This window comes from Antechinus flavipes, chromosome 3, assembly GCF_016432865.1.
Source record: "Antechinus flavipes isolate AdamAnt ecotype Samford, QLD, Australia chromosome 3, AdamAnt_v2, whole genome shotgun sequence".
NCBI lineage: Eukaryota > Metazoa > Chordata > Mammalia > Dasyuromorphia > Dasyuridae > Antechinus > Antechinus flavipes.
Window position 1 is genome coordinate 447,807,811 of NC_067400.1, and position 12,473 is coordinate 447,820,283.

At 31.5% G+C, this 12,473-nt stretch overlaps 1 protein-coding gene and 1 long non-coding RNA gene across 2 annotated transcripts in view; one reads left to right on the forward strand and one right to left on the reverse strand.

Moving 5' to 3' along the window:
- NBEA (neurobeachin) overlaps positions 1–12,473 on the reverse strand; it is a 754,131-nt gene that overhangs the window by 12,589 nt on the left and 729,069 nt on the right. Inside the window, exon 54 of the mRNA XM_051986470.1 lies at positions 5,824–5,994. Within this exon, the coding sequence (XP_051842430.1) occupies positions 5,824–5,994 (171 nt within the window). The remainder of the gene's footprint in view (positions 1–5,823; positions 5,995–12,473) is intronic.
- Positions 7,251–12,473, forward strand: part of LOC127554675 (uncharacterized) — a 180,776-nt gene continuing 175,553 nt past the window's right edge. The window contains exon 1 of the long non-coding RNA XR_007952036.1: positions 7,251–10,324. This is a non-coding gene — a long non-coding RNA (uncharacterized LOC127554675). The remainder of the gene's footprint in view (positions 10,325–12,473) is intronic.

Below are 12,473 nucleotides of genomic sequence, written 5' to 3' on the forward strand. Positions count from 1 at the left end.
TTGCAAATGTTTAGTATTGAGTGATATGTTTGAGGGGCTGGCTAGTATTAAAAAGGAAAAGATGGGAGTCAAGAGAAAGTATAGACTAAAGTTTTCTGGTTTCAAAAACAAAGGAATGGAAATACTTCTTTGAATGAGAATTAGAAGAGGAAGGTACCTAGGACAGTCTAGATATTTGAACATTAATTCTTTTCCATTTGAAAAGGACAAATTTTCTTCCCTCAAAAATGTTTTTGCTATAATTTAAAAATCATTTATATTATGAATATCTTATGAATTTTATTTTAAGGACTTTAAATAAAACTCTTTGTACTTTAAAAATTTATCTTACTTTAGGATGTCAATGCATATTGAGTTTTGGTTTTCAATTATAAGTGTTTTTTCAAGTATCCAAACTTAAAGGAATGTTAACCTGCATCTTTTGTGACTATCTTCTTGGAAGTTACAGCATATAATGAGAAATGTCAAGTCCCAAGATCAATAAGATTTCAGACTCCAGGGATACAAGAGGAATAGCATTGATCCTCTTAAAGAACACCAGTCAGAGGCAGAATGTAATATATTGGAGAGAGAGGCTCAAGAGGATAAACGGCCAAGTCCAACATACCTGCCTGACAAAAAATTCAATCAGCTTTTCATAGAAGCTGCCTGCTTTTCCCTTCCTTCTTTCATGTAGGAAACTGCTTCCAATTAAAGTGTGCAAATTAATTTTTATCACTTCCAAATTAGTTTCTGATTTTGTATAAAAGTCTGTTTCAGATGAAAGCATCTGTCCCTCACTTTTCTTCAATTCTATCATCTACTCAGGTATGTAGTCCAAGGCTCCAAGATAATTTCCTGTGTTCAAAATCACAGATTTTAAAGAGTGACACTTAATAAAGAGATCATAAAATATATAACAAAACAGTTACACTCAAAGTATAGTGTATTTGAGGTAATCTTTGGTTGTTATTTTTATGATCTGAAACTATTCCATATGCATTATTTTGTTTTTAAATTATTTTGATGAGTCAATATGGTAAGTTCTTAAAAATCATTTAAAGAAAGATTAGCAGAACTGGTAATGATAATTTAAAAGTCTCTGCGTTGAGATGCCTGAATTATTTACCAGAGGATTTAAGATCTAATGGCAGACTGTTTCTCTACCTACAAGATAGATATACTAAAATAACTTTTTCTTCTAGGATATAAGAAGGATTATCAATCTTTTAAAAATACATAGAAAAGGAATGTAAACACAGAACCATACCACTTAAGCTTTCTTTTTAGAAATCTTCTGGTTTGTGCACACGGGGCTAAGGAATAAATAATATAATTTTACAATGATAATGAAAGAAAATACCACAAAGGGGAATATGCAAGGAAGGAAATAAACATTTGTATGGGGCTTATAATATGCCAAACTCCAAATTCCATGCTAAGTACTTTATAAATATTATTTCATTTAATTTTCACAACAATTCTTTGAGGTAGATGATATTCTTTTTTTTTTTTTTGGTTATGTTAATTGGGGTTAAGTGACTTGCCCAGTGTCACACAGCTAGGGAATGTCTGAGGTCATATTTGAACTCAGGTCCTCCTGATTTCAGGGCTCTTACTCTATCCACTGTGCCACTTAGCTGCCCTGGTAGATGCTATTCTTAACTTTATTTTGCAGTGGAAGAAACTGAGGCAGACAGAGGTTAAGTGACTTGTTCAGAGTTATACAGTTAAATGTCTGAGGCTGAATTTGAATTAAGATCTCCTGACTCCTGGCCCAAGTGCTTTAGTCATTGCAACACTCTGCTGCTTAAGAGTTTGCCTACTTGGCACAGGATAAAATGTTTAGTCTCTATAATAAGACCTTAAATTAGGCCAACTAATGGAAATCAGAAGCAGCCTAATAGATCCTGTTAAAATGAAAGATATTAATGTAGTTATAATTAGGTTTTTCTCCCCTTTTCATAATAACTTGTCATGCTCAAATCTCTGACTTGTTAATCTGATAAACAGGGTGTAAGTTTTAAATCTACCCAGAAGTCTTCAAAGCATTAATATGGTTAAAAGGGAAAGTAAATTTGCCCAGAGTTTTGCCTTAATACTTTTCAGTAAAGGGAAAAAAAAATCTTAAAACAACTAAAATTGTAAGCTTTTTGTGTATAGTAACTGTATTTATGCTAAGATGCTGGACTAGATCATTGTAAAGGCAGTTAATTTATTTACACTGTGATTTTATAAAAAAAATTTTTTTGCTTGATGTTTTACTGATATAGACATTGTATACAGCTGATTTGGTCCTTTGTGTATTTGAATTTATAATCACAGAATCTTAGAACTATAGAGCTAAGACTGGAAGGAACCTCAGAAGCCATCTAGTTGATTTTTATAGATAAGTAAACTGAAGCCCTGGGAAGTTAATGTCTTGCCCGTGACCACACAAGCAGTAATTCTCAGGAATGAGATTTGAAGCCATGTCCTCTGATTCTAAAGTCAGTTATTTTCCATTGTACTACACTGCTTTCCAAGGAGGTAATCCAGTGTCTCATTTTCTTACCTTGACTTTTCCATCTGGGCAGAGGGAAAGCTATTTACATTTCTTTGTTTTAAATTTTTTTCTCTCTAAAAACTGTTAATTGCAGGACTTTGCTAGTCCAGGTGGAAATGCAGTTTAGAGGAGGCAATGGGAATGAGAAGTGGAGGGAACATTTTCAGAGAAGGAGAAGAGACAAATCTAACACTGAGATACTTGCTAGAATGCTATCTCTGTCTAAGGATTCATACCTAGAGAAGAGAGAGAATTACAGATCTTGTGACAACTTTTCATAGCAGAGCATTATATTAAAAAACCCATCTAAACAATGAAACAGTGGTAGATAAGAGAGGAAAATTGAAGTGTTAAAACACTTGCACTAACATCTCAATTTATTAATCCATATTTTAGTTTGATTTGATTGTTCTAATGGCTAGAATGGTTATTCATGAAAATACAAATTTTAAAGAAATATTCAATATAGATCTGATGTGTGGTTGTATATATTGTTTATGCTCTTTAAATATTTGTTGATATGAGATGGCAACAATTTATGATTCAGGCAATATATATTCAAATGAATAGATACTTTGTTTCACAGCAGGAAAAGCAGCTTCATAAGTGGCTATTTTTCGTAAGTTACAAATTTGTTCAATCCTGATTATTCTGTGAAATGGTTTCTTACATGATAGACCATAAAATACGAGTCGCTAGCTAAATATGATAACATTAAAGTTCAGTTGAGATTTTTGTTTGAGTAAAATGGGACAGATGTAAGTTATATGATACAGATCCATAAATAGCTGCAGAATTTAAGTAGGAAAAGTTATAGTCTATGATATGTAGATATAAAAGTACCTGGATGATCTGACTAAATGAAAGATACCTACATGTTATATACCACTATGAGAATGATTTATTAAAACTGGTACTTTTAGTAAATATCCTTTAAGCTTCATTAAAAGATATTTACATATATTCATTAAAAAAATTTACTGGCATTTACATATTTTCTCTCCAGAACTTGCAGATCTTTATGAACATTATTAATTTAAGTGGAATAAGTATCTTTTAAACTTTTCTTGATAATTGGCTATACAGGAGCTAAAGCTGATAATTATCTTTTGGTTAAAAGATCATTATAAAATAAAGCAGCTATCTCAGAAAATTACTATAAACTGACATTTTTCTTTGAATTCTTCACCTTCTTGGAGTCTATTATATACAATATCTTATCTCTGCTACCAGATGACAGCTTTTAAGAAACTAATCCTTTTCTGAAATATCATTTGCATCATTTTGTAGCTTAATTCTAAAGAAGTACCTAATTGAATTTATCCTATGTTCTATATTTTTGTTTTTTAAAAAACTAATTAACTCCTAGTCACTTGTATCTATATAAATATGCACACAAATAAAATGTATACACATATATAGTACATGCTGCATGTAACAAATATAGTAACATATACTACATGTATGATATGGTGATTTAATTTTTAATTACATTTTGATTAATATTTAATTTTAACTAATAAATTAAGATTTAATACTAGTATTATTTGAAGCAAACTTCTGAAAAATCAATGTACAGAGATAATCTGAAGTTATGAATATATCAGTACTTGAGCATGATAAATCTGATACAAGTTAAAAAAATGTCAAATCTAGAAGTTTGCCTAAATGAAGGGTTAAAATTTCTTTTTAGAAAACGTTTTGTTTAAAAATGAGATTAGAAAGAAACACACAAAGTTGTTAAGATGTTAGCATTTATGATCTTCATAATAATATTGTATATATCCCAAATCAATATTAACATTATAATTTGCATTTCTAGGTAGGGGACCAATACATTATTTTTTTTTTTCTCTCATTATCTTTACATACATTCCTCTAATACATTATTTTTTTACACACATATTTTTTACACTTGCAATAGGTTGTCGCAAAACTGCATTAACTGTGTGTGTATATGTATGTTTTATTACGTAAACATATAAAATCATAGTTTTCATAAACTATGTATAAAGAATCTCAGAAATCACATATAACCTTCAACTACATCTGACAATGATCATTCACTCATAGGGAAGGTGCATAATGTGTGTGTGATTTTCAGAAACAAATTTTTTTTTTAATTTTTAAAAATTAATTAATTTATTTTTTATTAAAGCCTTTTATTTATAAAACATATGCATGGGTAATTTCTCAACATTGACCCTTCTGTCCCAAATTATCCCCTTCTTCCTCCCCACCTTTTCCCCAGATGACAGGTAGTCCAATACATGTTAAATATGTTAAATCCAATCTATGTATACATATTTATACAATTATCTTGCTGCATAAGAAAAATCGGATCAAGAAGGAAAAAACTGAGAAAGAAAACAAAATGCAAGGAAACAACAACAAAGAGTGAGAATGCTATGTTGTGGTCCACACAATAACAGTGTTAAAACTTGAAAATATTCTATTTAGCAAAGTATTTTTATGTTACAATTTCCCTAAATATATCTGTCTTTTTCTTTGGTTATCTCTCTCCTGTATTTTCTTCTTTTCCTGTTTCACTATCACTCCTAAAAGATTATTGCTTATCCACTCTGCTTTTCATAAGTGAGGGGAGCTTTTGAGGGATTTTGAGATTGTATCCCAATTACTTTCAAAGGCCAACTATGTTGGTGGCAGGGCAGCAACTATGCTTAAGCAAGCCATCTTAGAAGGACTTTCGAGTACTCCTCCACTGGTTATCCACTTAGTCATCATTTTGAACCCATATAGAATAGGTATAGAATGGTCAGAAGCTATACATTTGTATTCCTTTGAATACACTCTGTGTCACAAATATTAAAATAAATCTGTGTTTGATAGTTAAGTTGGGACTTAGAAAAGAGTATCTTTGAAATTGTGTACTTAATCCATGGAGTGCAAAAGTCAAATGGTTTTTATTATATGTGCTTTTTACATGTCAAAAATTTTAAAAATATGTTTTTAAAATTTTTGAGTTCTAAATTCTGACCCTTTCTCTCCCTTACCCTCTTACTAAGAAGGCAAGCAATTTGATATGTTATTACTTAATAAAGTAATCTTTATTAATTATATTAACCACTATATGTATATTTAAAATCTGACTTGCCTGCATAGTTGATAGGTACTCTTGACTAAAAATAGTAGCTTGATAATAAAATCATTAACTGCTTTTAATTAATTTTACCAATTAGTTGTTCATTTAAAAATATTTATGATAGCTAGCTAGAAAATTGTGGCAGGATATATAAAAATTAATTCTCTGATAAGACAATTTATATGCAAGTACTTACTGCTATTGGGGTTATCTCCTATGATATGATGTCTTCCGCTCCAGTACCAGAGCAGGAGAGTAGCATCTCGAGATCCAGACACAATATAACAATCTCCTCCTATGTAGGATTCAGATCTGGCCAGACAAGTGACTACATCCCAATGGCCAAATACAATCTGAGTTAATTTCCCTGTAATCAAAACATAACAAGTTCATTTGTATTTGCTGCTTTTAAAAAATAGAATCACACATATTTTGATCCCATTGCAATCAGGGGAAAGAAGATTAGAGATCAATCAATAAATATACATATCAGCCCAACTCTAGATAGGGATGTATGCTTATTTCTGAAAAGTGATAATAAATGGTCAATTCTCAGATTTCAGGAAGTAGATATTAAAGTAATATAATACTATAAGGACTTCCTGGAATTTGGGATTGGCGAGCCTCAGGGAATCCTGTGGTACATTAAGTCTGTTCTGAGAAAATGGACTAAGGCTCAATACAGTGGATTTTGAACTCTTTAATTGGTGCTCAGTACAGGATTCATAGTGGATGAAGTAACATAACTAAGATATTTAACTTTGTCTTTTCTTTTTTTCACTTAATATTTTTTCCTATTAAACGTGAAGATAATTTTTAACATTTACTTTTGTAAGATTTTGATTTCCCATTTTTCCACCCTTTCTTCCTTCCTTCCTCCTCTCTAACACAGCAAGCAATCTGATATAGGTTATATATGTATAATAATTTTAAACATATTTTGGTACTAGCCATATTGGGAAAGAAAAATCAAAATAAAAAGGAAGCAGCACAAGAAAGAAAAAAACAACAATAAAAGATGAAAATAGTGCACTTTAATCTGCATTCACTCTTTATAGTTCTTTCTCTGGATGCAGATGACATTTTCTATTCCAGCGCTATTAGAATTGTCTTGGATCACTGTAGTGCTGAGAAAAGCTAGTCTGTCATATCAATTCTATCTTTTCTAAAATAAATTATAGTTTTTTTTAATTAAGAAAAAATCTTCCCAAACTCCCTTTTCCCCCCAACAAAACCTTTGTTATAAACATGCATGGTTAAGCAAAGGAAATTTCTACATTGGGTAATGCTCTCCTCCCCCCCAAAAAAAAGGTTTCATTCTTCTTTTTTTTCTTTAAAGCTTCAAGATTTATTTACAAAATACTTTATAAATGTTAACTCATATCTTTATAACACCTCTAGAAGATAGATGCAATTATTGTTCCTATTTTATTAAAATTTTTTTTCAATTAAGGCTTTTTATTTATAAACATGCATGGGTAATTTTTCAATATTGACTCTTGCAAAGGCTTTGGTGCTAAATTGTCCTCCTTCCCCTCACCCTTTTCCCTAGCTAGCAGGTAGTGCAATACATGTTAAATATGTTTAAAATATATGTTAAATCCAATATATATATATATATATATACACATATATTTATAATGTAGTATATAATTACATTTATACATATGTAATACATATATATTTATCTTGCTGCACAAGAAAAATCGGGTCAAGAAGGAAAAAAAACTGAGAAAGTAAACAAAATGCAAGCAAAATACAACAGAGAGAATGAGAATGCTATGTTGTGGCCCACACTCAGCTCCCACAGTCCTCTCTTTAGGTGTGGATGGCTCTCCTCATCACTGAACAATTGGAATTGATTTGAATCATCTCATTATTGAAGAGAGCCAAGTCCATCAGAATTAATCATTGAATAGTCTTGTTGCCATATACAATGATCTCCTGGTTCTGCTCATTTCACTTGGCATCAGTTCATGTCTCTCCAGGTCTCTCTGAAATCATCTTGCTGGTTGTTTCTTACAGAATAATAATATTCAATAGCATTCATATACCATAATTTATTCAGCCGTTCTCCAATTGCCACTACAAAAAGAGCTGCCACAAACATTTTTGCAGATGTTGTTCCTTTCCCTCTTTCAAGATCACTGGGATATAAACTCAACAGAAATACTGCTGGGTTAAAGGGAATACACATTTATTTTTGGAAGACTTTGAATTTCACATCTTTTTTTTTTTTTTCTTTGCTACCTTGCCTTTCCTCTCCACAAGATAGCAACTTTTTGAGCATAGTTCCAAATTGCTCTCCAGAATGGTTGGATCTGTTCACAATTCCACCAACTTTATCACTGTCCCAGTTTTCCCACATCCCCTCCAACATTCATCATCATCTTTTCCTGTCATTTTAGCCAATCTGTCAGGTGTGTAGTGGTATCTCAGAGTTGTTCTTAACTTGCATTTCTCTGATCAGTAGTGATTGGAGCAGCTTTTCATATGACTAAAAATGGTTTCAATTTCTTCATCTGAAAATTGTCTGTTCATATCCTTTGACCATTTATCAATTGGAGAATGGCTTGAATTCTTATAAAGTTGAGTCAATTCTCTATATATTTTAGAAATGAGGCCTTTATCAGACCAAAAAAAGTTTCATTCTGTACTTCTCCAATAGCATGTTTCATTATCAATCCTTTAGAATAGTGGTTTAGCAACTGCATTGATCAGAGTTCCTCATTCTTTGAAAGTTATTTATCTTTACCATATTGTTACTGCATAAATTATTCTCCTAATTCTGTTCACTTCACTGTGCATCAGTTCATAAAAGACATACCAGATTTCTCTGAAACCATCCCCTTTATCAGTTCTTTTTAAAAAAACTTATTTTAAATTTAAATAGGAAAAGAAAAAAATTTCCATATGCACAGAATATAAAGATTCAAAATATGAAACAATGAATGTCCATTTCAAGAAAGAGTATAATAAACACTGTGCTCAGAGATGTCCATCTACATGTCCCTGTATAAAAGTTTATCCTTATTGAGTCCCTTATAATTTGTCTTTGATGTTTACTTGACATTTCTCTTGAATGTTGTATGTCAAATTTTCTCTTAAGCTCAGGGTTTTTTTTGGCAACAAAATCTTGAAAGTCTAAGTGTCCATTAAATGTCTTTTTTTTTTTTTTTTTTGATTCATGATTATGCTTCTGGAAATATTTTCAGTCACAACCTAAATTCTTTTGCTCTTCAATATATAGTAATTCAAAACCTGTGACTTTTCAATGGAGTTGCTGCTTAGTTCTTATGTGACTCAAACTACTGTGGTTTTGCAATATTTGAAGTTTTTTTTTTTTTGGTGCTGCTTGTAATATTTTTTCCTTGACCTGGCTATTTTGTTCCTATAGATAGATTTTCTTTGTAGGATCTCTTTCAGATATCAGTGGATTTTTTCCCTATTTCTACTTTCCCCTCCCTCTTATTTTAACATTTAGGGACAATTAAATTTTTTTTCTTGTTTTGCTGTTTCAAAATTCTTTTAATTGTAGCTTTCAGAAAATTCTATTATTCTTATGTTTTCTTTCCTTGATCTGTTCTCCAGAGTTTTATATCTCACTTTCTCGTTCATGTTTTCTATTTTATATATATATTGTTTTATTATTTTTTGGTATCTTGTAACTTTGCTGGCTTCCTTTTGCCTAATTCTAGTTTTCTTTTTTTTTAGTTTGAGCATTTGTTTTTGGAAGATTTTGAATTTCAAATCTTTTTTTTCTTTGCTACCTTGCCTTCCCTCTCCACAAGATAGCAAGCAATTTGATATACATGTACAAACATTTTAAGCACATTTCTCTTTTATCTTTTCCTATCATCTTAGTCAATCTGAAAGGTGTAAGGTAGTACCTCAGAGTTGTCTTACTTTGCATTTCTCTAATCAATAATGATTTAGAGCATTTTTTTCACATGACTACAGATGGTTTTAATTTCTTCAACTGAAAATTGTTCATATCCTTTACTATTTATCAATTGTGAGAATGACTTGTATTTCTTATAAATTTGACTCCACTGATTGTTGTGTCTTATTTAACCTATTTCATTGATTTATCACTCTATTTCTTAGCCAGTACCAAATAGTTTTGATAAATGTCACTTTAAAATATATAGTTTTGGGTCTGGTACGGCTAGGCCACCTTCCTTTCTCCTTTCCCCTCTCCCCCTCCCCCCGCCTTGATAATCTTGACCTTTTATTCTTTCAGAGGAATTATGTTATTTTTTTTCTACCTCTACAAAATAATTTTTGGTAGTCTGACCGGTATGGTACTTTACAAATAGATTGATTTAGACAGTACTGTCATTTTTATTATATTAACTAGCCTTCTCATGAGTATTTGATAGTTTCCCTATTGTTTAGCTCTGACTTTATTTTACATTATCTACAGTTATTTTATTTTTTTTTTGTTTATTTATTTATTTATTTATTTTTATAATAACATTTTATTGACAGAACCCACGCCAGGGTAATTTTTTTTTTACAACATCATCCCTTGCACTCACTTCTGTTCCTATTTTTCCCCTCCCTCCCTCCACCCCCGCCCCTAGATGGCAAGCAGTCCTATATATGTTAAATATGTCGCAGTATATCCTAGGTACAATATATGTTTGCAGAACCAAACAGTTCTCTTGTTGCACAGGGAGAATTGGATTCAGAAGGTATAAATAACCCGGAAGAAAAACAAAAATGCAAATAGTTTACATTCATTTCCCATTGTGAATGGATGCCCATCAATTGGAGAATGGTTGAATAAATTGTGGTATATGAATGTTATGGAATATTATTGTTCTGTAAGGAATGATCAGTGGGATGAATACAGAGTCTCGTGGACTGGCGAGACTTACATGAACTAATGCTAAGTGAAATGAGCAGAACCAGGAGATCATTATATACCTCAACAACGATACTGTTTGAGGATGTATTCTGATGGAAGTGGATCTCTTTGTTAAAAAGAGCTAATTCAGTTTCAATTGATCAAGGATGGACAGAAGCAGCTACACCCAAAGAAAGAACACTGGGAAATGAATATAAACTGCTTGCATTTTTGTTTTTCTTCCCTGGTTATTTATACCTTCTGAATCCAATTCTCCCTGTGCAATAAGAGAACTATTCAGTTCTGCACACATATGTTGTATCTAGGATATACTGTAACCTATTCAACATGTAAAGGACTGCTTGTCATCTGGGGGAGGGGGTGGGAGAAGGGAAGGGAAAAATCAGAACAGAAGTGAGTGCAAGGAATAATGTAAAAAATTACCCTGGCATGGGTTCTATCAATAAAAAGTTATTTAAAATAAAAAAAAATAAATCCAATTCAGGAACAACAACAACAACAAAAAATAAAACAAAGCCATTGGAACTGTCATTGTCTCTATTCTTACCATCATCAATAAATATTCACTGAAACAGGAAAAAAAAAACATTTCCCAGTGTTCTTTCTTTGGGCATAACTGCTTCTGTCCATAATTTATCAATTGAAAAGAAGTTAGGTCTCTTTGTCAAAGAAATTCACTTCCATCAGAATACATCCTCAAACAGTATCATTGTTGAAGTGTATAATGATCTCCTGGTTCTGCTCATTTCACTTAGCATCAGTTCATGTAAGTCTCTCCAAGCTTCTCTGTATTCATCCTGCTGGTCATTTCTTACAGAACAATAACATTCCATAACATTCATATAACATAATTTATTCAGTCATTCTCCAATTGATGGACATCCATTCAATTTCCAGTTTCTAGCCACTACAAACAGGGTTGCCACAAACATTTTGGCACATACAGGTCCCTTTCCCTTCTTTAGTAGCTCTTTGGAATATAAGCCCAGTAGTAGCACTGCTGGATCAAAGGGTATGCACAGTTTGTTAACTTTTTGGGCATAATTCCAGATTGCTCTCCAGAATGGTTAGATTCGTTCACAACTCCACCAACAATGCATCAGTGTCCCAGTTTTCCCACATCCCCTCTACATTCATCATTATTTTTTCCTGTCATCTTAGCCAATCTGACAGGTATGTAGTGGTATCTCAGAGTTGTCTTAATTTGCATTTCTCTGATCAATAGTGATTTGGAATGCTCTTTCATATGAGTGGTAATAGTTTCAATTTCATCATCTGGAAATTGTCTGTTCATATCCTTTGACCATTTATCAATTGGAGAATGGCTTGATTTCTTAAAAATTTAAGTCAAATCTCCATATATTTTGGAAATGAGGCTTTTATCAGAACCTTTTATCTACAGTTATTTTAAATGGAATTTCTCTTTCTATCTTTTGCTGCTAGGTTTTGTTAGTAATATATAGAAATGCTGATGGTTCTGCTAAAGTTGTTGTTTAAATGTTTGGTAGAATTTACTTCTAAGTCCATCTGGTCCTGGAGAAAAAAAATCCATTGATGGCTTCTTCAATTTCTTTTTCTAAAATGGGATTATTTAAATATTTTATTTCTTCTGCTAATTTAAGCCATTTATATTTTTGTAAATATTCATCCATTTTAGTTAGGTTATTGAATTTATTGGCAAACAGTTGGGCAAAATAGCTCCTTAAATATTGCTTTAATTTCTTCTTTACTGGTGGCTAGTTCACTCTTCATTTTTGATAGTGATAATTTGGTTTTCTTATTGACTTTTTCTAATCAAATTAACAAAAGATTATCTATTTGTTGCTTCCCCCCATACAAACCAACTCTTACCTTCATTTATTTATTTATTTATTTATTTATTCTTTCTTTTTTAATTTTTTATTTAATAACTTTTTAATTGACAGAACCCATGCCAGGGTAATTTTTTACAGCATTATCCCTTGTACTCACTT